This window comes from Monodelphis domestica, chromosome 1, assembly GCF_027887165.1.
Source record: "Monodelphis domestica isolate mMonDom1 chromosome 1, mMonDom1.pri, whole genome shotgun sequence".
Lineage (NCBI taxonomy): Eukaryota > Metazoa > Chordata > Mammalia > Didelphimorphia > Didelphidae > Monodelphis > Monodelphis domestica.
Genome location: NC_077227.1, coordinates 396,089,574 through 396,111,324, shown reverse-complemented (window position 1 = coordinate 396,111,324; position 21,751 = coordinate 396,089,574). Strand labels below are relative to the sequence as shown.

General features: G+C 42.3%; 2 protein-coding genes across 3 annotated transcripts; one reads left to right on the top strand and one right to left on the bottom strand.

Moving 5' to 3' along the window:
• Window positions 1-1,274: 1,274 nt before the first annotated feature.
• On the bottom strand, window positions 1,275-2,218 carry ROMO1 (reactive oxygen species modulator 1). 2 transcript variants are annotated; one of them, XM_056811791.1, is made up of 3 exons: window positions 2,079-2,218; window positions 1,742-1,872; window positions 1,275-1,471 (listed from the first exon to the last, which is right to left on the bottom strand). In XM_056811791.1, the coding sequence occupies exons 2-3, from the start codon at window positions 1,870-1,872 to the stop codon at window positions 1,303-1,305; spliced, it is 300 nt and encodes a 99-aa protein (XP_056667769.1). In that variant the 5' UTR covers window positions 2,079-2,218; the 3' UTR covers window positions 1,275-1,302. The 2 variants fall into 2 exon arrangements, with proteins under 2 accessions (XP_056667769.1, XP_001381510.1); XM_001381473.4 differs by having other exon boundaries at window positions 1,275-1,458.
• NFS1 (NFS1 cysteine desulfurase) lies at window positions 2,169-21,012 on the top strand. Its single transcript, XM_001381471.3, has 13 exons — window positions 2,169-2,298; window positions 2,949-3,046; window positions 3,657-3,773; window positions 4,146-4,229; window positions 6,251-6,403; window positions 8,069-8,162; window positions 12,943-13,077; window positions 14,841-14,998; window positions 15,601-15,706; window positions 15,798-15,879; window positions 17,444-17,527; window positions 17,935-18,024; window positions 20,115-21,012. The coding sequence occupies exons 1-13, from the start codon at window positions 2,220-2,222 to the stop codon at window positions 20,176-20,178; spliced, it is 1,344 nt and encodes a 447-aa protein (XP_001381508.2). The 5' UTR covers window positions 2,169-2,219; the 3' UTR covers window positions 20,179-21,012.
• The last annotated feature ends 739 nt before the right edge of the window (window positions 21,013-21,751 follow it).

Below are 21,751 nucleotides of genomic sequence, written 5' to 3'. Positions count from 1 at the left end.
TGGCTTTATGACATCAATGTGATTATCTCCCTTTGGACGATTTAAATATCTCAAGCAGGACTCTCATGAGCCCTTCGTAAATCTCAAAAATGCTAGTAAAACAGCTATCTCCATTTGTTCAGCCATCTCATTTTTAGTATTTTTCAGTCTATACAACTTTCTCAAGAACTTTTTTTCTTTGGACTAACCATTTCTGACACTCAGACTTAAGATTTTCAAATTATCCTTGACTTATCCCTCTCTGTACCACATTGTTACCAAAAATGGGGCTTTTAAAATATTCTCACCATCTTATAACTGCTTAATTAAGGATATGTTTACAGCATTTTAAATGAAGCAAAAAAGTGGTCAAGCAGGTTCTGATATTTCAGTGTCTTGAGGAAAAATGCTATTGAATCACATGTAAATTTACTCATTCAGAAACCTGATCTAGTGTTTTTTTTTTAACATTTTACATTTTAATAAGCATGATTTGTTCCAATTTGTACCATGATCTTTCACTTCCAATGCCACACTGGTATTTTTTTCCTTTGCTCAAAATTATTATTCACTATTCTATATATCACCATTAACTTTCTATAGTTTTGTCACACTTACCCTTAGTTCATTTCAAGTTCTTTAACAAATTGCAGAATTTTTATTTTGCACATCACCAAAATAAAATATTAAAGTTTCCAAACACAACAGAACCTCCCCAAAAATCTCCCTACAGGTGACTATCATATTTGATCTTGACATTTCTTTTTCTCAACCAAAAGATACTTTTTGTGCAGAGATCAGAGACTAGAAACGGGTATGGACTTGCTGATCCACATTCTCCATAAGCTAGTAGACCTTTTGGAAAAATAGGTCGGAGGTGCCCTAGAATGCATCAGTCAATAATTACAAATTAATTTAAATTTAGAATTAAGATTGTGTCTTCTATCCCTCTTTGTCTATAATACTCAGATCTGTGGAATTTTAAGATTCACATATGACAAAATAATGAACTGAGGAGGCCTCGCAGAATTTGCCAATGATAACAGCTAAGTAAGCAGAAGGTTTTCTAATAACAGTCATTATTTCACTATACGTCAAATCTTTTCCCATCTAGTACAAGCGTTCCCTGCAAAACTTGAACTGGGAGGGTGAGGGCGGGGAATAATGCCATGTCTAAGAACTGCACCATCCTAACAAGCAGGGCAGCAGTCATGGCTTCACAACATAAGAGACAAAGCCAAACAAGGACCTTTTCTGAAACCTTAGTCGGTCCCGAAAGCCGAAAAGCATTGACATTGTACGTACTCAAAAGCTTTTATTATATTACACAAGGATGTGCGGGGGTGTAGGGAGAGATGGGGGTGCCGCGGTTAGCAGCGAATGCCCATTCCGATGGCCATAAACGTTCCGAAGGTACCCCCGCTCTGCATCATGGTTTTGCCAATTCCGCCCATCAGCTCCCGGCCCCGCATCCCGATCCTGGAGGATGAAGCTTTAATGGAGATACGTGGAGACAGGCTCCAGGGCATGAGGCCCGTCACCATCCCCCCATTCCCGGCCCAGGTGCCTCCTCCCTAGGGAATTCAATACGCCCCTTGACCCCAGGCGGCAGTCACGCCAGGCCCCGCCACCTCCCTCCCAGCGCCGGCCAGTTGCCGGCGTCTTCCCTCCCGCTACCCCCTCTAGCTCTCGTTGCCTCCAGCGCCGGTGCGTGCCGAGGGTCAGAGATCGAGCCCGGGCCGATCTCGAAGACTACCCTCACCTGAGGCACGAGAAGGTACCGAACAGCGCCCCAGCCGCCATGCCCACGGCGCAGCCCATCACGAAGCCCATCTTCACCCGATCGAAGCAGCTGGGCTGGGACTGTCCATAGGGACCTACGGCCACTGGCATCTGTACGGGGAGAGACGGGCAGGGATCCGGACTTGAGGAGGCGCCGCGGCCTTAGGCAGAACCAGGAATAAAGCCGCCGTCCGTACATCCCCGCGGAAGTGAGACCTCGGCTGGGGAATTGGCCGCGAGCACAGGCGCCAGGCCAACACTAATCTCCCTCCCCAGCTCCTGGCGGCACCCCCAACGCCGCCCGAAAACCTACTTACCTCGTTTTCGGCCTCAGTTGCTCCACTTTACGTTTCGGGAGGCGGGAGGTAAAGTCGTTTCCGGGGCAGTGCAGAATAACTTCCCGTAGGTACGAAACGGAAGTGAGAGACTACTTCCGGCCCCAGGAAGCGACGAAGAAGATGCAGTGGCCGGCCGTGTGGAGAGCAGCTTTCAGGGTCGTCAGCCCCTCCCCTGCGCGTCGGGGACTGCGCCTGCGCGGTATTGGCTCCTGGGTTTCTGGTTCCCCCCCCCCCCCCAAATTTCCCCCAATTCCTCTCATACCCTCCCATCCCGTACTCTCCTTGACCGGCGGGATCCTTCTTGCACTTCGCCGGTTTTTAAATAACTGACTTGAACTTTGATGTCCACAGCTGGCCTCTCATTGGGCCAGAGGTCGGACCCCATTCGCTCAGGTCGATCTCAGACCCCCACCACCTCCACTACCACACCTCCACTCATCATATACAGGCTATACCTACTAGTTACCCCAAAGCCAGATCTCCCCACTTTTCCCGAGACCACCCCTCCTGTAGGCCTTCCCTGCCAGACGTTGCGTTCACACCTCCAAACACTGACAGACTACTTTCTACACCTCCCCTAACATGCCTTCAGACCACCCCAACCCCCCAAATTTGACTAACTTCCATCTCCTCAAAATATCTAATAAAAATTTGGACCCAGCCCCAAGCCAGCCAACCCCCTAACCCCTCAAGGCTTCTATTCCAAAAGATGTATTTATCCCTAACTCATTTCCTACGTCCCAGTGATTTCCCCTCCTCTTTAAGCCATCCAGACTCCACATTCCCCTTAGTCTTGTCTTCTCTCAGCAAGTCTTCCTACAAGGTACTCTTCTCCCTCTGTTTTTTCAGGTCTAGACCGATCACCCCATCCATCAGATGTGGCCCCTCCCACGGAGGAGATTGTGCTTCGGCCTCTTTACATGGATGTACAAGCCACTACTCCCTTGGTGGGCAGCAGCTTGGGTGCAGCAGCTTTTGAAGTGTAGCTTTTGAAGAAATTTGGGCAGGACTCCTTTGGAGCCCATGGCTTTGGGAGTGGGTTGGGTAGGATAACAGATCACTAAGAACCTCTTTGAGGTTAAGGAATGGTGTTTTTTTTAGTTGTTCAACACCTAACATTTGTACCATATATTTAGTAAGGTCTTAATAAATATTGAGTTTCATGAAACTGAATAGGAGTAAAAATTATTTGGAAACTGTAAAGGGCAAATGAAAAGTAGTTGGTATTATAGAAACATTTGCCAAACTCAAGTTAGGCAACTTATTTCTCTACCTACATCTTTTCTTACTTGTTAAAGGGGTTAAAATACTTGCCATGTGTACTTAGAAGAACCAAATGACTGTAGATATGCTATGTCAATCTAATTGCTGATGTGATTAAAAGCAAGATCTGATTAAAAACTGGCAAGGAAAGGAAAGTTTCCCTGCTCTTGCTTCCTATACTTTACTCAAGAGTCAGATTCTACAAACCCACCTTGGCAGACTAGTGAGTGCAAGCAGCCAGCCAAAAGAGGTCCCTTTGGGATGACTAATTTGGATCATGTTGTATGTACCTAGGATCCTCGGGTGTTGGATGCCATGCTCCCCTATCTGATCAACTACTATGGGAATCCACACTCCCGGACACATGCGTATGGCTGGGAGAGTGAAGCTGCTGTGGAGCATGCCCGCCAGGCAAGGATAAAAAGAGTCTAGGGGGTTGGGCCTGAAGATCTGGGGAGGTTACTTTATAGAAATTTGGATTCAGGGAGTGGAAGTGAATTTGGGCTTTTTTAATGATCGGCGGGACAATATTTCTGTCTTTCTGAAATAGAAATAGTTACAAGGGCCCCAAGATTCCTAAAATACCCTCTGGGCTTCTTCCTAACTCTAATCAGGACAAGATTTATAACCCTGACAGGAAGAGTAGAAAGTGGTCACACTCTGGTGGGGGATCTTCTCTGCTCTACTCTCCCTTTCCAGGAGCTAGATTCTGCCAGCCCTGTCTAGTGTGGTCACTTTTTGTCATTGATATAATGTGTTAAGTGACTGCTCCTTCTATTACAGCAAGTGGCATCATTGATTGGGGCTGACCCCCGTGAGATTATCTTCACTAGTGGAGCCACTGAATCTAATAATTTAGCAATTAAGGTAAGATGGAGAAGTGGGGGGAAGAAAAAAAAGGCCAAAAGTAAGGGAGATTACTTCTCTTTAATTGCTCAGTTTTTGGAAGTCCCTATCCCAACCACCTCTACTCCTGGCCCCCAAATACGACTTTCCCCTTCCATTTTGTAATTTTTCATAACTCTTCCCCAAACCACTTCATATCTTGGAACACTGACAGAACTTGATGTTCAATGAATTTAGGAAGTTGCTAGTGTAGATAGATAACTTTTCTTTCCAAAGAGAAGATATTCTCTCTGTAGCCTTTGAATTTTAATACAGGAAGTAGACAATAGACTTGTGATTGGGTGACTCTTTTTGTTTTAATAGCTGCAGTTTCTCTAACCTCATTCTGGGGTTGTGTTTGTGTGGCATGCTGCAAGACAGGAATGTACATGCTTTACTTTCTTTTTTCCAGTTTTTTAGTTCAATGATCATTATTTTTTTTGTCATTTCTTCCTCCAGATTCATTCTAGTGTATATGGAGGCAAAACTCCTTCCTACCCAGACATCTCTGTTGCCATTGTGGCTCCCTTTTTTTTTTTTAAACCCTTACGTTCCATCTTAGAATCAATACAGGGTATTGGTTCTAAGACAGAAAAGTGGTAAGGGCTAGGCAATAGGGGTTAAGTGACTTGCCCAGGATCACACAGCTGGGAAGTGTCTGATGCCAGATTTGAACCTAGCACCTCCAGTCTCTAGGCCTGGTTGCTAATCCACTGAGCTACCCAGATGCCCCCACCATTGTGGCTTCTGATTAGGGTAGAATCCTACAAGTGTTTTCACACCTTCCTCCAGTGTGTACCTCCATATAAGTTGGAGATAGAAGTCCAGTGGAGCTGGTTACACAAACCTAGACTAATCTCTTCAACTACTTTACCTTGCATTTTGTGTCATAATCAGGATCTATTGTTTGTAGTATAATCTTTTCTATGGCTCCTTTGACCTAGGGGCAGGTTTCTGTAAATACTATCCTAATACAAATAAAATTCTCCTTTCTCAAGTCAGCTGGGTAAACTCCCTTTGACTCCACAGAATAACATATGATTAAGACAGAATAACCTCTGTTATTTCAAAAGAACAAAAATTATCAATTCCTATAAGATCCTCCTTCCACCTCATACACACTTTGTCCTTTTGGTGCTTTGCTGCCAATGTCAATCTTCTTTGACCTTGGCTTGAACAGGGAGTTTGGAATAGGTTTTAAAGAAACTAGGATTGTATCTTTATCTTCTCCCTTCATACTTCATAATAGTACCAAAATGGAGATTTGGAAATAACCTACCTTCTCTAAATGAAAATTATTACCTCTCACTTGGTCAGGGAATACAAAAATTCCTTTGACATTTAGGAAAGGTTTAACCTGGGGAAATCTGAAAGTAACGTAATCTAGAATGCCACTCTTTTAGATGACATACGTAAAGAATCTGTCTTCTATATTCTTAGAACTGCCACAAAATAGGCAACAGTTTCAGTGAGAAGCTTCTTTTTTTAATTTTATTTTTAAAATATTTTTCCATGTTTACATGATTCATTTTCTTTCCTTCCCCTCTTTTCTTCCCCCTTCCAAAGCTAATAGGCAATTCCACTGGGTTATATAAATATTGTCATTTGATACCTATTTCCACATTAATTTTTACCATAGAGCAATCTTTTAAAGCCAAAACTCTAAATCATATACCCATGTAAACAAGTGATAAGTCATAAGTTTTTCCTTTGCGTTTCTACTCCCATAGTTCATTCTCTCAATGTGGATAGCATTCTTTCTCATAAGACCCTCAGGAATGTCCTGGATCAATGCCTCATCATTACTGGATTAATACCAGTAGCAAAGTCCATCACATTAGACAGCTCTACAATGTTTCACTTTCAGTGTACAATGTTCTCAGTGAAAAGCTTCCTTGGAAACTCCTCTCCTGTTGCCATCTTGTCCCCTTCCCCAGTCCTGAAAGAAATAAGAAATGCCATTTTCTGCCTAATAAACTTCTCCCTCCCCTACCAATTTCTAGGGGGTGGCCAGGTTCTACAAGTTGCGGAAGAAGCATGTGATCACCACACAAACAGAGCACAAATGTGTGTTGGACTCATGTCGTTCTCTGGAAGCTGAGGGCTTTCAGGTCACTTATCTCCCAGTGCAGAAGAGTGGAATCATTGATCTGAAGGTGAGAAGACCCCTTGATGGAAAACATAGTCTGAAGAGGGAGTAAAATGGGGCAGCAACTTACTCCCAATATTATTTATCACAGTTCCCCTACAATTGGACCCCTCCACTGAGACTAGACTGGTCTGATACTTGTCTTGCCAACATTCCATCCACTTCTTTCTCTGAAGCTGAAGATGCAATTTTCCCTTCTCTTCACTTGAGTCTAATATGGGCCCTAACTCCTTCATGAAGCCTTTTCTCCTCCACCTGTGCCTAGTATAACCAACCTCTTTCATGACCTACAGGACATATTTCCACTGCTCACATGGCAATTATTTGCCAGTTTTCATTATTTACTCTTTGTATATAAAGAGCATGTTAAATACTTAAATTTGTTAAAGTTAAATTAATAACTCTTGGATCTTAGTTTCCAGAGTTTATTAATATTTACTTGAACTAGAAAGCAGAGAGATAGAGGGAGATTTAAGCCTTTCTAATCTTATTCTAATCTTGCCACATGGTGGTCTGTCTCATGGCTCCCAGCCAGCATCCTGCAATGCCGCCGTCTAAGGGAATAGAGAGATAGCTGCCCCTGGCACCTCCTCTTTTATTCTCTCCTTAACCCTGGATCTCACCTTTCCCTTCTGGTTCATGTGCCTAGGTCCCTGTCCCAAGCTCTCATGTGACATTGTGCATCAAGTGCAGGAATGCCAGTCGGACAACTGCAGTATATGATTCCTGGGGGAGGGGGTTCCCTTTACACAAATGTAATACCTCTAGGGCAATTGTTTCCTTTTCAGTATCACTCTTAAAGGAAAGATCCAATGACTGTGTTATTGAAGGGAATTCTATATAGATATCTGCTTTGTACTAGAGAGCCATAGTGGAGTAGGGGATAAACAGCAGGCAAGGTCGGAAGGATCTGGATGCAAGTCACACCTCAGACATATGTGTAACCATGAGCAAATAACTTAACAATGACTCAAGCAACTCTCCAGGAAAATAATGGAAAACATGGGGCAACTAGGTAGCACAGTGGATAGATCACTAGGCCTGGAGTTAGATTTGGGATCAAATCTGGCCTCAGATACTTCCTAGTTGTGTGACCCTGGGCAAGTCACTAAACTCCAAATGCCTAGCCCTTGCTGTTCTTCTGTCTTGGAACTGATACTAAAGCAGAAGTTAAGGGTTTTTAAGGGGGGAGGGGGTATTTGCATTTGTAGAAGGAACTCTCCCATGAAGAGTTATCTACATCATTGAAATTACAGCGGCAAATCCCAACGTCAGATCTCCTAAAAATGTGTGACGCAGGATAGCCCCTGCCATACTTTTCATCTCAGATTCTATAGAGTTCCTTTGCCCCAACTGGCTTGCTGGATTCTTGAAGGCATGTAATATATCTAGGGCCTCTTGTTCTACCTAGCCTAATGCTTTTAGGTGTAGCTGATACTTAACTTTTTTTTCTAATGGATTGATAGATGCTGTAAGGTTTGGTTTAGATGTAGTGCATCTCTCTGGAGTTTTCAGTCTTATTGTCCATCAGTACTCTTTAGCCAGCTGGTATCCTATAAAAATCAGAGGTGTAAAATTACATTTTCTAAGACTGGGCATCTGTCATGCTGAAAAGGAATGATACAATCAAGTTTCTTTTCTTCCCTCTCTTCCCCCATCTTTACCTCCTTAGGAGCTGGAGGCAGCAATCCAGCCAGACACAAGCCTTGTCTCTATCATGACTGTGAACAATGAGATTGGAGTGAAGCAACCTATTGCAGACATTGGTGAGTATTTCAAGCTCTTTGTCCTGCTGGTGAAGGTGGGCAAAGGGCAATGCTAACCCAGAATCCTCATGTTCTGAAATCTTGTATTTCTTACCAGTTAGCATTAGTCAAGCACAACTTGAAAAATCTGTATTATTAATCAACCATTCTGTATTATTAATCACTCATAATAGTCTATACTATTCTGTTATGTACACCAGCTTTGGGCTATTCTATATTATTATTCACTTATATTGTTCTATATTTCCCTTAGTTCTCAACTGTTAGGCATTATTAGTCAACTATAGTGGTCATCTACTGTACTATAGTTTCCCTGTGTTCCCATCTTTGACAAAGGCATTCCAGAAGGGTAATGATACCTCTCTACATTGACAAATGATGGTAGGTGGGACAATGGCAGGAAGCATAGGGCATATGCACTAAGGGCTCTGGCAGTCTAGGGGAATCCTCCAAACCTGCACATACTTCTTATTCTCTTTTGGTGTCCTCAAGATCACCTATGATATGTCAGACCCAAAACCATACCTCTACCTGAATTTGAACTCTCCTTCTCAATGCTCAGTTTTGGGCCTGTAATGCTCGAGAACACCCAAGGGTGGGCTATTCTTGGAAAAGGTAGGGATTTCTCTGGAATGGGAAGTGACAAACCCCCAGATCTTCAATAAATATGCAAACCCTGATATACCTTGGGCTTTTAAGATTTAAATTAATATCCAATAACTCCAAGTATTATATTTTAAAGATTTATTAATCATCACTTGAAGTAGGAAAAATACAAGAACAAAAGTAAAAGCCTGAGTAAAGACGAGTGAGAAAAATTCTCCTGCCTGGGACACACCCCACCTCCACAAACTGTGATCAGGGGAAAAGAGAGTGAGGGTGGAGCTACACAAAACTTGTATCTTCCCTATGTTAGTACATAATGTGAGAAGGAACATGGAAGCTGGGATTTAGAGTCCTGGGGAGCAAATCCTAATTACACAGGCTACTCCATCAGCTCCAGGGCTACTCTATCAGTCCCAGGGCTATTCTATCCTGTGGCTACACTACTAGCCCCCAGGCTCTTCTACTAACCCCTAGACTCATGTTGGCTGTTATAGGAAATACAAACCCTCGTATTTATTGGTATGGGTATCACTACTTGGTAGTGGTTATGGATAGGCTCTTGGGTTGGGGTTGATCCTATTGTTGACAATTGGAGTAATGGCTAGACTTGGACATTGAGGAAAATCAATTTAAGACTGATATATATATAATCTATTTATTTATCTTTATAAATTAAGGAAAAGGGAAAGAAACAGACAGGTAGGAATAATATTGCTTATTGGTATATGTACCCTAAATCTAATATCTCTATCTATAAATCCCAATCCCAAATCTGTTTTCAGAAAGACATCTTCCTTGATCAAATCAAAGCTAACATAACTTCCTATCTATCTATACCCCAATTCTATCTTACTAAATTAATCTAAATTAATTTTAAAAGTAATTCCTTTTTTATATATTTCTTCAAAGAATTGTTTTAATTTCTTCTATTTCTCCAACAACAGAAATTCCACTACTAATAGGTTCAAAGATGTTGTTCTTTTCTGCCACCTTCTGGCCTTGCTGTTCCCCTGAAATGTCACAGGGAACAACTAAACCACTCATTCCAACTGATGATCTCTGTTCCTCAAATCTCCTCCGAATATCAGTGTTTTCCCAAATTAATCTCCACCAAATTCCTCAAGGATGATCAGAGGAAAACTCAAGACCATCCAACTTCTGAGTCTCTGACCCAGAAGTGTGTTATTTCCAACTGCCTCCCCTAAGACACTCTGAAAATTCTCTTCCTCTGACCTACTCAGAATTCCATGACAATCTTAAAGTAACCTTAGAAAATCTCAAATCACTTCATAAACCCTACATCTAGTGACAGTCTATTCTTAATTAGGCTAATTAACAAATAACTCATTACATGGCAAACCTGTGGCACCCATACTAAAGGAGGCTGCTCTCCTCACCCTCTCCACTGTGCCTGAGGATATTTCTCACATCACCTGACCCTCTGCCCATTGGAACACTTCCTCTCTTCCCTGTCTGGGGTAAGTGTGTGGCACACTGGTACAGTGTGGGAACTGGCACAATTACAGAGCTGGTTCCTCTACCACCTTTCCAGTTCACACTACCCTGTGTGAACCTCACTGTGATCTGTGAACTTACACTGGAATCTGATTGCATGGGTCTTACCCATACGATCAGATTCCACGGCAGGAAAAAAGAAGGCATGACACTAGTGGGTGTCCTCTTGCGGTCCATATTCATGGATCTGTAATTATGGACTGTAATATGAAAAACACATGCCTCACTTCCCCCACATAGTACAATGGCAACCATACTCCCCCCAGATGCACAACATAATGGCCTCTATAACCTTCCTTTGCCTAAAAGTCTCTCCCCATATTACTACACAGTACAATGGCCCCCTACTCCCCTAGATGCACAACATGGCCCCTATAATAGGGGGAGTATGGGGGCCATTGTACTACCATGTTTCCCCTAAAATAAGTCACCATTTTATATTAATTTGATCCAAAGAAAACAGGAAGTGTCTTATAAAACACCCAGTGGCAGTGGTGGGCTTCTCACAGTAGAGTCCTACCACTGATGTCACAGGCCCAATCACTGCTCTCCAATGCCTGTATACAGTACTGGAGGCAGTGCTGGGCCCATGATACTGTATACCGCTGTCTGGAATAGTGGAGGCTGCAGTGCTTGCTGTGATGAGCCTGTCACACCTTGCACAGGCCCATCACTGCCACCACTATACCGGGTAGCAGTATACACAGTGCAGAATCACCTCCCCCAGATCACCGTTCACCATGCCGATGTCTTCAATTGTGCAGCCACATAATCCTTTGCGCAGCAAAGGCACTGCACAAAGGATTATGTCACCAGAAGTAGCACTATATGTGAGCGACACTGCACTTTGTGGTGCCACCACATACACTACTCTCACTGACCACCAATGAAAGAGGTGCCCCTTCAGAAGTGTGGTGGGGGCCAGATAAATGGCTTCAGGGGGCAGCATGTGGCCCACAGGCCATAATTTGGGGACCTCTGATTTAGAGGCTATGTCTTCAGGCATATCCCCATTGAACTATGTGATCAGGTACTTAATTTATATTAATTGATCAGTTGATTTTTAAAATCTCTTGCTTCATTTTTTCTAGACATTTATGCGGTCCCTATGGAAAACAATTTGTTTTCCTTTGATGTTCTGCTTGCAGTTGTTAGAGAGTTGCTCTCTTCTTCTAGGTTGAATTTTGGGGTATCATGGATCTGTTATTGTTGTTTAATCAATTAGCCATGTCTAACTCTTTGTGACTATTTGGCAAAGATACTAGAGTGGTTTGGTTATTTCCTTCTCCAGTTCATTTTACAAATGAAGAAACTGAGGCAAACAGGATTCAGTAACTTGCCCAGAGCCTCATAGCCAATAGTGTCTGAGATCAGATTTGATCAGGAAGCCTCCTGACTTCAATTTGGCATCCTATCCACTGTACCTTGGAGCTATAAAAATTCTTAATCATTGTTAGTATCTTCTTTGGTTTACTTATTTCTTTAGTCTCTGTTCCTGAATTAGAGTTTTGTGCTAGGGCCAGATTCTGCCCTCTTCTGTACTTCTGGATGGGATGGTCAGCCTTCCTTAGTCTTGCCCTAGATATATACTGATCTTTACTTCCCAGAACAAGACCTAGATTTTGGGGTTTCAGAGCCCTGAATTTTAGATCTCTTTATGGTGTTTTAGGACATAATATTCAGAACCTCAGCGTCCCTGAGCTTATGGATCTGAGCACTTCTGGAACCATTTTGGTCATCATTTCTAGTCATTTGGAGGGTCTGATCTACAGATTTCAGATCACTCTGAGGCTTTCTAAGGGAAGCCTTCATTCCTACTTTCTCAGGATACAGAGTCTTGCAGGCTGTACATGTTTCTTTTCAAGCTAAGTGGCTACCACCACTGCCTGGGCTGGTGCTAACTTTGCTGGTAACTTCCTTTCCTATTTTCTTCAGGTGTATAGCTAACTTTTTGCATCGTTCTGGAGTGGAAGAAGTCACTCTTTTTTTCTCATTGAATTTTTTTTTAATATATTTTATTTGATCATTTCCAAGCATTATTCGTTAAAGACATAGATCATTTTCTTTTCCTCCCCCCCACCCCCCATAGCCGACGCGTAAGATCACTGGGCATTAGATGTTTTCTTGATTTGAACCCATTGCTTTGTTGATTCTCATTGAATTTTTATTGATCATTCTTCAACTTTGTATAATTTTTAGATTTTTGCTGGAGTAGGTATGTGGAAGCTAGGCTGCTCACCTCTTTTCAGGTTAAGATTTCTTTGTTGGCAGACCAGTTCTTCAGGAAGCCCTTTTATAAACATCATTTGACTTTAAGCACAGACATAATATGGAGTCATTGATCGTAGCTTCCCTTCCTATTCTAAGACTCTAAAAATGTAAAGAAAAAATGGTACTTGTTCAAGGGGTGATTTGCATAAGAAAATGAGGTAACCATTGGCTAAGTGGATTTTTTTTTCCTATTCTTTCTCACTTTTGTTCAAGAACATTAACAGCCAAGGAAGCTAAGGCTTTGAGTGGCAGAAGGTTGGTGAAGAACTACTGGCCTGGAGACTGGTGTGTGCTTCTTCCAGCTTTTCTGTGAGATCCAAAGTGCAAGGGTCATACTGCCATGGGGTATATGAGCAACCCACCATGTATTCTATTGCTGTCTCTTTAGGACGGATATGCAATTCCCGAAAAGTGTATTTTCATACGGATGCAGCCCAGGCAATTGGAAAAATCCCACTCAATGTGAATGACATGAAAATTGATCTCATGAGCATCAGTGGCCATAAGCTTTATGGCCCAAAAGGTATGGAAAATCTTGAAGTGTTTCATTATGTCAACCTTACAGTGGGAATGCTGCTTAAGACATGGCTGATGTAAAAAGTCTTCTTGCTAAACTCATTTAGTTCTTCCTTTGACCTTAAGAACTTTGCACTCTATTCAGGACCAAGGCTTGTATAGTGAGGAGGTCCAAAAGATTTTGATCTGTCAATCAGGGAACCGTGAGGTGGGTAAGGCAGGTCCAGGCCAGTCCAACTCTTGGCCGCCCACTAAATCTGGTCCCCATTAATAAGAGTGATGAAACAGATCTAGTTAGTATCAAGCAATGAGAAATTACTAAAATTTTAAAAGGAAGTACTAGATTTTGAGATAGAAATACAGCTTCTATCCCAAATTACTTGTGTGATACTATGCAGGACATTTATCCTACCTGGGCCTCAATTTCCTTGCCTAGAAAAGGAAGAGGTTAGGAGTAGCTAAATGGTTCAGTGGATAGAGATCCAGGCCTGGTGATGGGAGGTCCTGGGTTCACATCAGACACTTCTTAGCTAGGTGACTCTGGCAAGGCACTTTACCATCATTGCCTAACCCTTACTGCTCTTCTGCCTGATACCTATCATTTATTCTAAGACAGATGGTAAGAGTTAAAAAAAGGAAAAAAAAGAAAGAAGTCAAATTTTGATGGTTCTATATTATCCTATGATCTGATCACAGATGGTATAGCCAGTTTTGCCAGAAAGATCTTGTGGCATGCCTGCCTGAATCATCTCTGCCAAAAATGAATTGTTTAAGAGAGATTATTAAACATTCAATAGATATTAAGGGTCTCATATTATACCAGATGGAGGATCAGTCTCAGAGCCAGAATTACCTGGGTTCAAAGTCCCACTTCTGACACACGGTGGCTGTGTGACTGAAAAAATCACAACTCCCTCCACACCTTTCCAGTGTTCATGGCAACTTTCTAATAATATAATTTACACAACAGTAGCTAATTGATGTAGATAGAGGGAGTTTTCTCCCTTACCCTCCAATACGAATGAAATCAACAGTTCTAGACTCCCCTAAATGTTTATGTGTTTGTATGTCTGCATATGTACATGTGTACATATATATTCACACACATATGAAATATACTGTGAATGATACTGGGTAAAAGATAAAGGGGCCATGTAACACTATTCTGGACTGAATATAGAATCGGCTTGACATTTGTTCCTAGAAGAGATACTCTCTGTGACTGTATGATGGTATTATGTCAACTGTTAGCTATTTTGCCTTTCCCTTCTTACTCCCAGATGGGTCTCAACTTACCTGGAATACCCCTAGTTTCTCCTCCAAAGGTACCCAAAAGCCACTGTGTCTATGATAGGGCATTCTGTGCTATTGTATTGCATCATGGAGATCTTAATACCATTGATGACTGCTTCTCCAGACCTACTTGTAGAATATAGAAAATTAACTGTGGCTGACCTCCCACTCCACAATGGTTTACCTCTTGATTTGGTCTCATGCCCCAGAGTCCTAATCATGTACAAAAAGCACTCTCTACTGTGTCCTTGGGATAGAAAAGGCAAAGATCAAAGGTGCTCTCTGCCTCAGGGAGCCCATAGTCCAACTGAAAGCATAGAATATGTATTGAAACAGTGGGCAAAAGATAAAAAGTAGAGTGTTATGGTCGTCAGAATAGACTGAATAATGAAACAATCAGAGTAGGGTTCTTTTCATCACTTATGAGGTCACCATTTGTTTTTATCCAATTTCTCTCTTTCCTTTTTTATTAATTAGGAGTTGGTGCTATCTATATTCGACGTCGGCCCCGAGTACGTGTAGAGGCCTTGCAGAGTGGCGGAGGCCAAGAGCGGGGCATGCGCTCTGGGACAGTGCCCACACCCTTAGTGGTTGGGCTGGGGGCTGCCTGTGAAGTGGCACAAGAAGAGATGGAAGTATGGGAAAGCAACTCATTCCTATCACTTCCACTTTCATGCTGTGGCTTCTTATTTGAAAGTTTCTCTGATTGCCTGTGTCAGTTACCTTTAGGAAGAACATGGATAAATGTGACTGAAACATGAGAGGATTTCAGTCAGTCCCACCTCTGACACCCCTACCCTTAGGACTCTCCAGATATTTATGCTAGACTTTTGTTCTGAGTAAGGAGTTTCCTTGGGCTCTTGGAGCTCATTCTTTGGAAGGAGAAATGGATCGGGCTAGCTTTTGTTACTGAATAGCTTGGGTAACTTTGGACAACTCATTGAACCTTTCTGGGCTTCAAAAGGGATGGGGCTGAGACTATCTAATCTGATCTCTGAGGCCTCTCCTAGCTTTGGTATTTTATAATTCTGAAATATCATGTTCTTCACTTCAGGGCTTTTTGACCTATTTTTCAAACATATGGGACTGGGCAGGAGTCTGGTATTTTTGAGTGCTGTATTTAAATCAGGATGATACTATTGCCCACTAATGTTTTTTGCTTGTCTTATATAAATTCTTAAGTTGTAAGACCTGACAACTTATGTCCCTGTCATACTCTCCTGTGTTTATTTCTCAGAATGACCATAAAAGGATCTCTATGCTAGCAGAAAGGTTGGTAGAGAAGATAATGAGCAATCTTCCTGATGTAGTAATGAACGGGGATCCACAGCAACACTATCCAGGTCTGTCTCCCTCCCTTTGCAGTCTAGTCCTTCTTTTTTCTCTAGCCTAGGGAAGAGTAAGAGAATACTCATGGGAGATCTTTTCCCTCAGGCTGCATCAACTTGTCCTTTGCCTATGTAGAAGGGGAGAGTCTGCTGATGGCACTCAAGGATGTTGCTTTGTCTTCAGGCAGGTGAGTAGGGCCATGGTGGGGTTAAAAGATGTATTTAGTTGTCATGTAGTCCTATCTGATTTTTTGTGACCCCATGGACCATAGATATCCATGGAGTTTTCTTGGCAAGAATACCAAAGTAATTTGCCATTTTCTTCTCCAGCGGATTCTTTTGTCAGGCAACCAGAGGTTAAATAACTTGCCCAGGATCATGCATCTAGGAAGTGTCTGAAGCTGGATTTGAATTCAGGTCTTCCTGACTCTAGGTCCAGTACTCTTAACTACTGAGCCACAGCTGTCCCTAAGGGACATACAGTAAAGTCCTTAATTAGATGTGTAACTAAGTACTATTAGCATTAATTGGACCTTCTAGCAAATGGAGAACACATGGGAAAGTGCTTTGATAAAAGTACAAAGTAGTGCTACAGATGCTTGTTTAATTGCAATGCACTTGGTAGACATGAAGAGTGCTTATATAAAACATCTACCAGGTATCATGTTAGCCAGAGTGGACTTAACAGGACTTAGGCTGACCAGGGCAATGCCAGGGGTTCTCAGACAACCAGAAGTTAAGATTAAAGGAATGGATCTAGGCTTCTAGAGGATCTAGGCTGAAATATCAGTTCTAGGAGAGGAACATTTAGGCTTGAAGAACGGTGCTCCTCTGTAGTAGCTTTCCTAATAACCCATAAGATACTACATCCCATAAGGTATCATCATGCTTTAGCAGTTTCATCATTTGAGGTCTTGCTTGTACTAGGAGATTTCACCAAAAGATCAGAAGTTAGCTTGGGACTTTTGACATCTATAGACCAAAAATGGCAATTCCTTGACTCAGGTGAGGCTATAGGATTGATTGGGGAAGCAGAGCACTTGTCAGAAGGGATGTGGTGGTGATGCAAGCTAGTCAAGGTTGCTCATTTATCAGTAGTTAATAAGCATTTATTAAGCATCTACTTGGTGCCAGATGCTGTGGAAAATGCTAGGAGGTGGCATGATGGAAAAGTCAAATCTAGAATGCATCCCACTTGTGGGGAATGAGGAAACATGTAAAGAGATGTTTCTCTCATCTCTCCTTAAGTGGAGGGTGAAGAGTTCATGGTTGTACCCTCCTTAGAGAGCAGAGAGTACTAAGGAGGAGGGAGCATCAAGGCTGCATCTTCTGAAATTAGTTTACCAAGGGCATGGTGAAGTAGTTAAATCGAAAATGGGTACAATGGCCCAGTAGAGTTGCGCATCAGCAATGGGAAGGGTGGGTGGAGGGGAGGGAGGGAAATAATATGATTCTTGTAACCAAGGAATAATGTTCTGTGAATTGAGAGTAAGATCCAGAGACAGGAGGTCCTGGCTTCAAATCTGTCCTCACACCCTTTCTAGCTGTGTAACCCTGAGCAAGTCACTTAATCCCCATTGCCAAGGCCTTACTGTCCTTTTGTCTTAGAACCAATACACTATTGATTCCAGGATGGGAGGTAAGGGCTTTTAATTGAAAAAGGAAAGAAAAGAAAATGGTTGGAAAAAAAGCTGGTTGGAAATAAAGAGCCATCTGAGGAGTTTGATTTATACCTGTGTTTTGTCTTCCCAGTGCCTGTACCTCTGCATCCCTGGAGCCATCTTATGTGCTTAGAGCCATTGGCACAGATGAAGACCTGGCCCACTCCTCTATCAGGTCAGTGGGATAGAACTGAGGCTCTCCTTCCCTTCCCCTTCTTCTCCCTTTCTATCTTTTCTTCCATCTCTTCTTCATTCCTTCTCTCTCTCTTTTCTCCCTCCCTCCTTTCTCTCTTCCCCGTCGATCTTCCTATTCCCTCTGTCTCACTCTTTCTTCTCTCTCTCCTTCCTTTTTTCTCTCTCTCTGCCCTTCCTCTTCTCCCCCTCTTTCTCTTCTCTCCTCCCTCTCCCTATTACCTATCTCCCTCTCTTCTTCCCCCTTCTTTTTCTTTCTCTTCCTCCTTTTCCTCTCTCTTCTTTCTGTCTTTTTTTCCTCTTTCTTTGTCACTCAATTAAAATATTTCCTGAATGAATGAGTCCTTCAGTGTCTACCTTAGCCTCATGGCCCACTGCAATGCATTTCAGGTTTGGCATTGGTCGTTTTACCACAGAGGAGGAGGTAGACTACACAGCTGAAAAGTGCATCCACCATGTTAAAAGGCTACGGGAAATGAGGTAGGAAGCCTCCCTGAAAATAGTGTGGCATTGTTGGAAACAAATTTGGACTCAAATGACTTGGGTTTGAATCCCATCTCTACTTCTTGCTATCTCTATGACTTTGGGCAAATATTTAAGTCTCGTTAGGCCTCCAGGGAGGTTTTCCATCTGTTAAATTAGGACACTGGACTAGGTAATCTCTAAAATTCTTTCCTTGATCTTTCTTTGATCTTTTTCCAATTAAGATCCAAACTAAAATGGTAGCTCCTAGGGTTGCATGATCATACAGACAAGGTCTGAGGACTCCTGAATTCCCTTTAGGCGTCCTTGTGATTTGAGGTAGCACATAGACACCCCTGAGTGTAGGTACCATGCAGAACAATGATGACTCAGTGTAGACTTTCTCATGGGTGCAAAAGAGGTTGAATCAGAAGAGCCTACTAGGCTCTGTTCTTAAAGGCTCAGAGTTCCTGATCATAGTCTTCTAACCAAAGAGCTTTCCCTAGTAACATCAGATCTCAGGGCCTTCCTCTCAAGCTTCAGAAAAAGTAGATACTGCAATGAAAACAGTGAGTAGTTTGAGTCCTCTTATTGGATGTCTGGTTTCTACTCCGCTTGAGGCTATGCAGGCAGTTCCTTTCTTCCTTTGGGTTTGGAATTACCAAGATTTCAATGGTAGCTTCCTTTCGAGTAAGGACATTACTGAAACCCTTCTTGGCATCTAGATTTGCATTCCTAGTGGTTTGGGCCAATAAGATATAAGCTCCTTATAGGCAGAAACTATTTGTTTGCTTTTTTGGCTTTATATCCTCAATACCAGACAGGCCTGGACTGTAAGGTCTATCATTAGAGCTAGTGAGAAATGCCTCTGTTTTGGACCTGAAGCTTGTGTCCTCAGTCTGCCTTTGTGGTCCTTTCTAGCATGACAGAGTGACCCCTATGTTGGCATGTTACGCTTATGACACATTGCCCTCTTACAAGCTTATGGCATTGTATCTCTTCTACTTATGCCCTCTCAGAAACAAATCTGTCTGACTTTCTTAGTAAGTCATGCTTTTTTATTTTTAAATTTAGTCTTTCAGTCTTAGTAACAACTTTTAAGACAGGCAAACAGGGTTGAGTGACTTGCATAGGGTCAGACAACTAGAAAGTATCTGAGGGCAGATGTGAACTCAATTCCTCTCTTAACTACTGTGCCACCTAGCTAACCCCCAGTATGCTATGCTTGATGTCTAAGCTGAAGCTACCAGCTAAAGCCTTAGACTGTGATATCAGTGCCCTTTAGGCCAAAAGGAAGTGACTAGTTGTTTGAAGGAAGGAAGGAAAGAAGGGAGGGGGGAAGGAGAGAATAAGCATTTATTAAGCATTTACTGTGTGTTAGACAATGTGCTAAGCATTGAAGATACAGATACAAATAGAGAGAATACCTCTGTCCTCAAGGAGTTTACATTTTAAAGGTGGAAAGCCTGCACACAAAAAGGATTTGAAAAGATGGAGGCTGGCAGGCAGGAGAGAGACTGAAGATATCTATAGGCCTGACTTTTGAAGTCTTTTCTGTGAGAGAAGGAGGCCAGGACTTGAGGTAGCATATTCCCTGATGAGCAAGCTGCCAGGTGGTAGGTTGTTCCAGGGGGAGAAGATTTCAGGCATAGAGGAAAGCAAATAAGAAGGATAAGGATAAGGAAGGAAAGTAGATTCCAGGATAAGAAGGACAGCAAAAAGGCCTGGTACAAAAATTCAAGAACAAGGTAGAAAGGAATGAGATGAGGTTAGGGTAACTTTGCACATGGAAGTAGCAGTAGACATAGGGGCTCTGATTTAGTGAATTCTTTACCATTATTATTATTATTTTAAACTCTTACCTTCCTTCTTAGAAGCAATACTATGTATTGGGCCCAAGGCAGAAGAGTGGTAAAGGCTAGGCAATGGGGGTTAAGTGACTCTCCCAGGGTCACACAGCTAGGAAGTGTCTGAGGCCCGATTTGAACCCAGGACCTCCTGTCTCTAGGCGTGGCTCTCAATCCACTGAGCTACTCAGCTGCCCCATGAATGCTCTATTATTGCCCTCACTCATCAAAAGTCTCTGTCTCTGTCTCTCTCATTGACAGCCCACTGTGGGAAATGGTACAAGATGGAATTGACCTGAAAACCATCAAGTGGACACAGCACTAGAGTGGACATCTGACTATGTACTCTCCCTGCTTCTTCTTACCTCACTGGCCTGAAAAACATCAGGTAGCTGGGTCCTTTGGTTACAAAACCACCAGCCCAAGTGGAGACTCTACCTTTTCTACTAGATTCACTACAATCCAGTGGCTCTCAATGTCTCACTTTTAGAACACAAACAGAACAAAACTCTGCTCCCAGATTCAGCTCTTTAGTGCTGCTCAGAAAGTCTCTTTCTTAAGGCTTCAGAAGGCTAGCCTCTACATTCTAAAACACCAAGAATACTTAGATAAGAGTAATAATGTTGCTGACACTGTGTTGGGGTAGTCCTGGAGAAAGAAAGAAAGAGCCTCTATCTCCATGACTCTTGTGATCTGCACTGGCCACATCATATGTCAGCCTTGCTGCCTGCCTGATTGTTCTGACTTTTTCTTTTCTTTTTTTGAAAACGTTTATCTTCTGTCTTGCAATCAGTACTAAGTATGCATTCCAAGGCAGAAGAGAAGTCAGAGGTAGGCATTTGGGGTTAAGTAGCTTGCCCAGGGATGCCCAGCCACACTCCAGGCCTGGCTCCATATCTCTTGAACCACCTAGCTACCCATTCTGACTTTTTCACATGTTAACATGGTCAACTTAGATTTCTGTGTGACAACCAAAGACAATTCCTGTATTTTGGCTATGGGTCTAATTTCTTAGAGAACACTCACTCTCCCTGCCCCAACCCTTTTTTCTTTGTTCATCCACATAGCTGTAAATATATGTGTTACCCGGTATTATTCTAATTTGCATTTCCTAATATGAAGCCTGTTACTTTACAAATTAAAGAAATAAACCCTCCTATATTGGTTTCTCTGTGTTAGGTTTAGGGAAAGGTGAGAGTATAAAATAATGGTTTCAAGTATGAACTATGGGACAATTCATAAAAGCCCTTCTTCATTCCAAAGGCAAGTATGTGTCAGCCTTATGTCTTTATCCTTTTATGGAATACTGCTTCTACTTTACATGCTTTGCTTATACTGACCCTTATGCTTTTTCATTCATTCATCCTCAAAGTTATATTAGAACTAACCAAGCACTGCACATATGAACAGAAAGTTTATATGAGCTTTCAGAATATAAGCTTGTTTATCAACCTAGTCACTGTAAATACTGACTCCATGAAAACATCTTGAGGATTTTTTGTTGTCATTGTTCAATCATTTTAGTAGTGTCTGACCTTCCATGATCCCATTTGGAGTTTTCTTGGCAGAGATACTGGAGTGGTTTGCCACTTCCTTCTTCAGCTCATTTTATAGATGAGGAAACTGAGGCAAATAGGGTTAAGTGTCTTGCCCAAGGTCACACAGTTAGGATGTGTCAGAGGCTAGATTTGAACCTGGGTCCTCCCCCCAATTCCAGATGTGGCATTGTGCTACTCAGCTGCCTCTAATGTGTTTTTAGATAACATTAAGAGAGGAATAAGGCCAAAAACATGAGAAGAGATAATTCTACTTTCTCCTATCTTAGATTATATCTGTAGCATTATATTTGTTTCTGGGGACTTTCCTTGGGAAGAACAATGAATGTACCAAAAAAGAGG

What these genes read in the sequence shown, in the direction of transcription:
- ROMO1 (XM_056811791.1), bottom strand. Translation starts at nt 1,872, where the DNA reads ATGCCAGTGGCCGTAGGTCCCTATGGACAGTCCCAGCCCAGCTGCTTC. An exon ending in GGTACCTTCTCGTGCCTCAG is followed by an intron (nt 1,472 to 1,741) that starts GTGAGGGTAGTC and finishes TCTCCATTAAAG; the next exon opens with CTTCATCCTCCAGGATCGGG.
- NFS1 (XM_001381471.3), top strand. Translation starts at nt 2,220, where the DNA reads ATGCAGTGGCCGGCCGTGTGGAGAGCAGCTTTCAGGGTCGTCAGCCCC. An exon ending in GTTGCTTTGTCTTCAGGCAG is followed by an intron (nt 15,880 to 17,443) that starts GTGAGTAGGGCC and finishes TTGTCTTCCCAG; the next exon opens with TGCCTGTACCTCTGCATCCC. An exon ending in AAAAGGCTACGGGAAATGAG is followed by an intron (nt 18,025 to 20,114) that starts GTAGGAAGCCTC and finishes TCTCATTGACAG; the next exon opens with CCCACTGTGGGAAATGGTAC.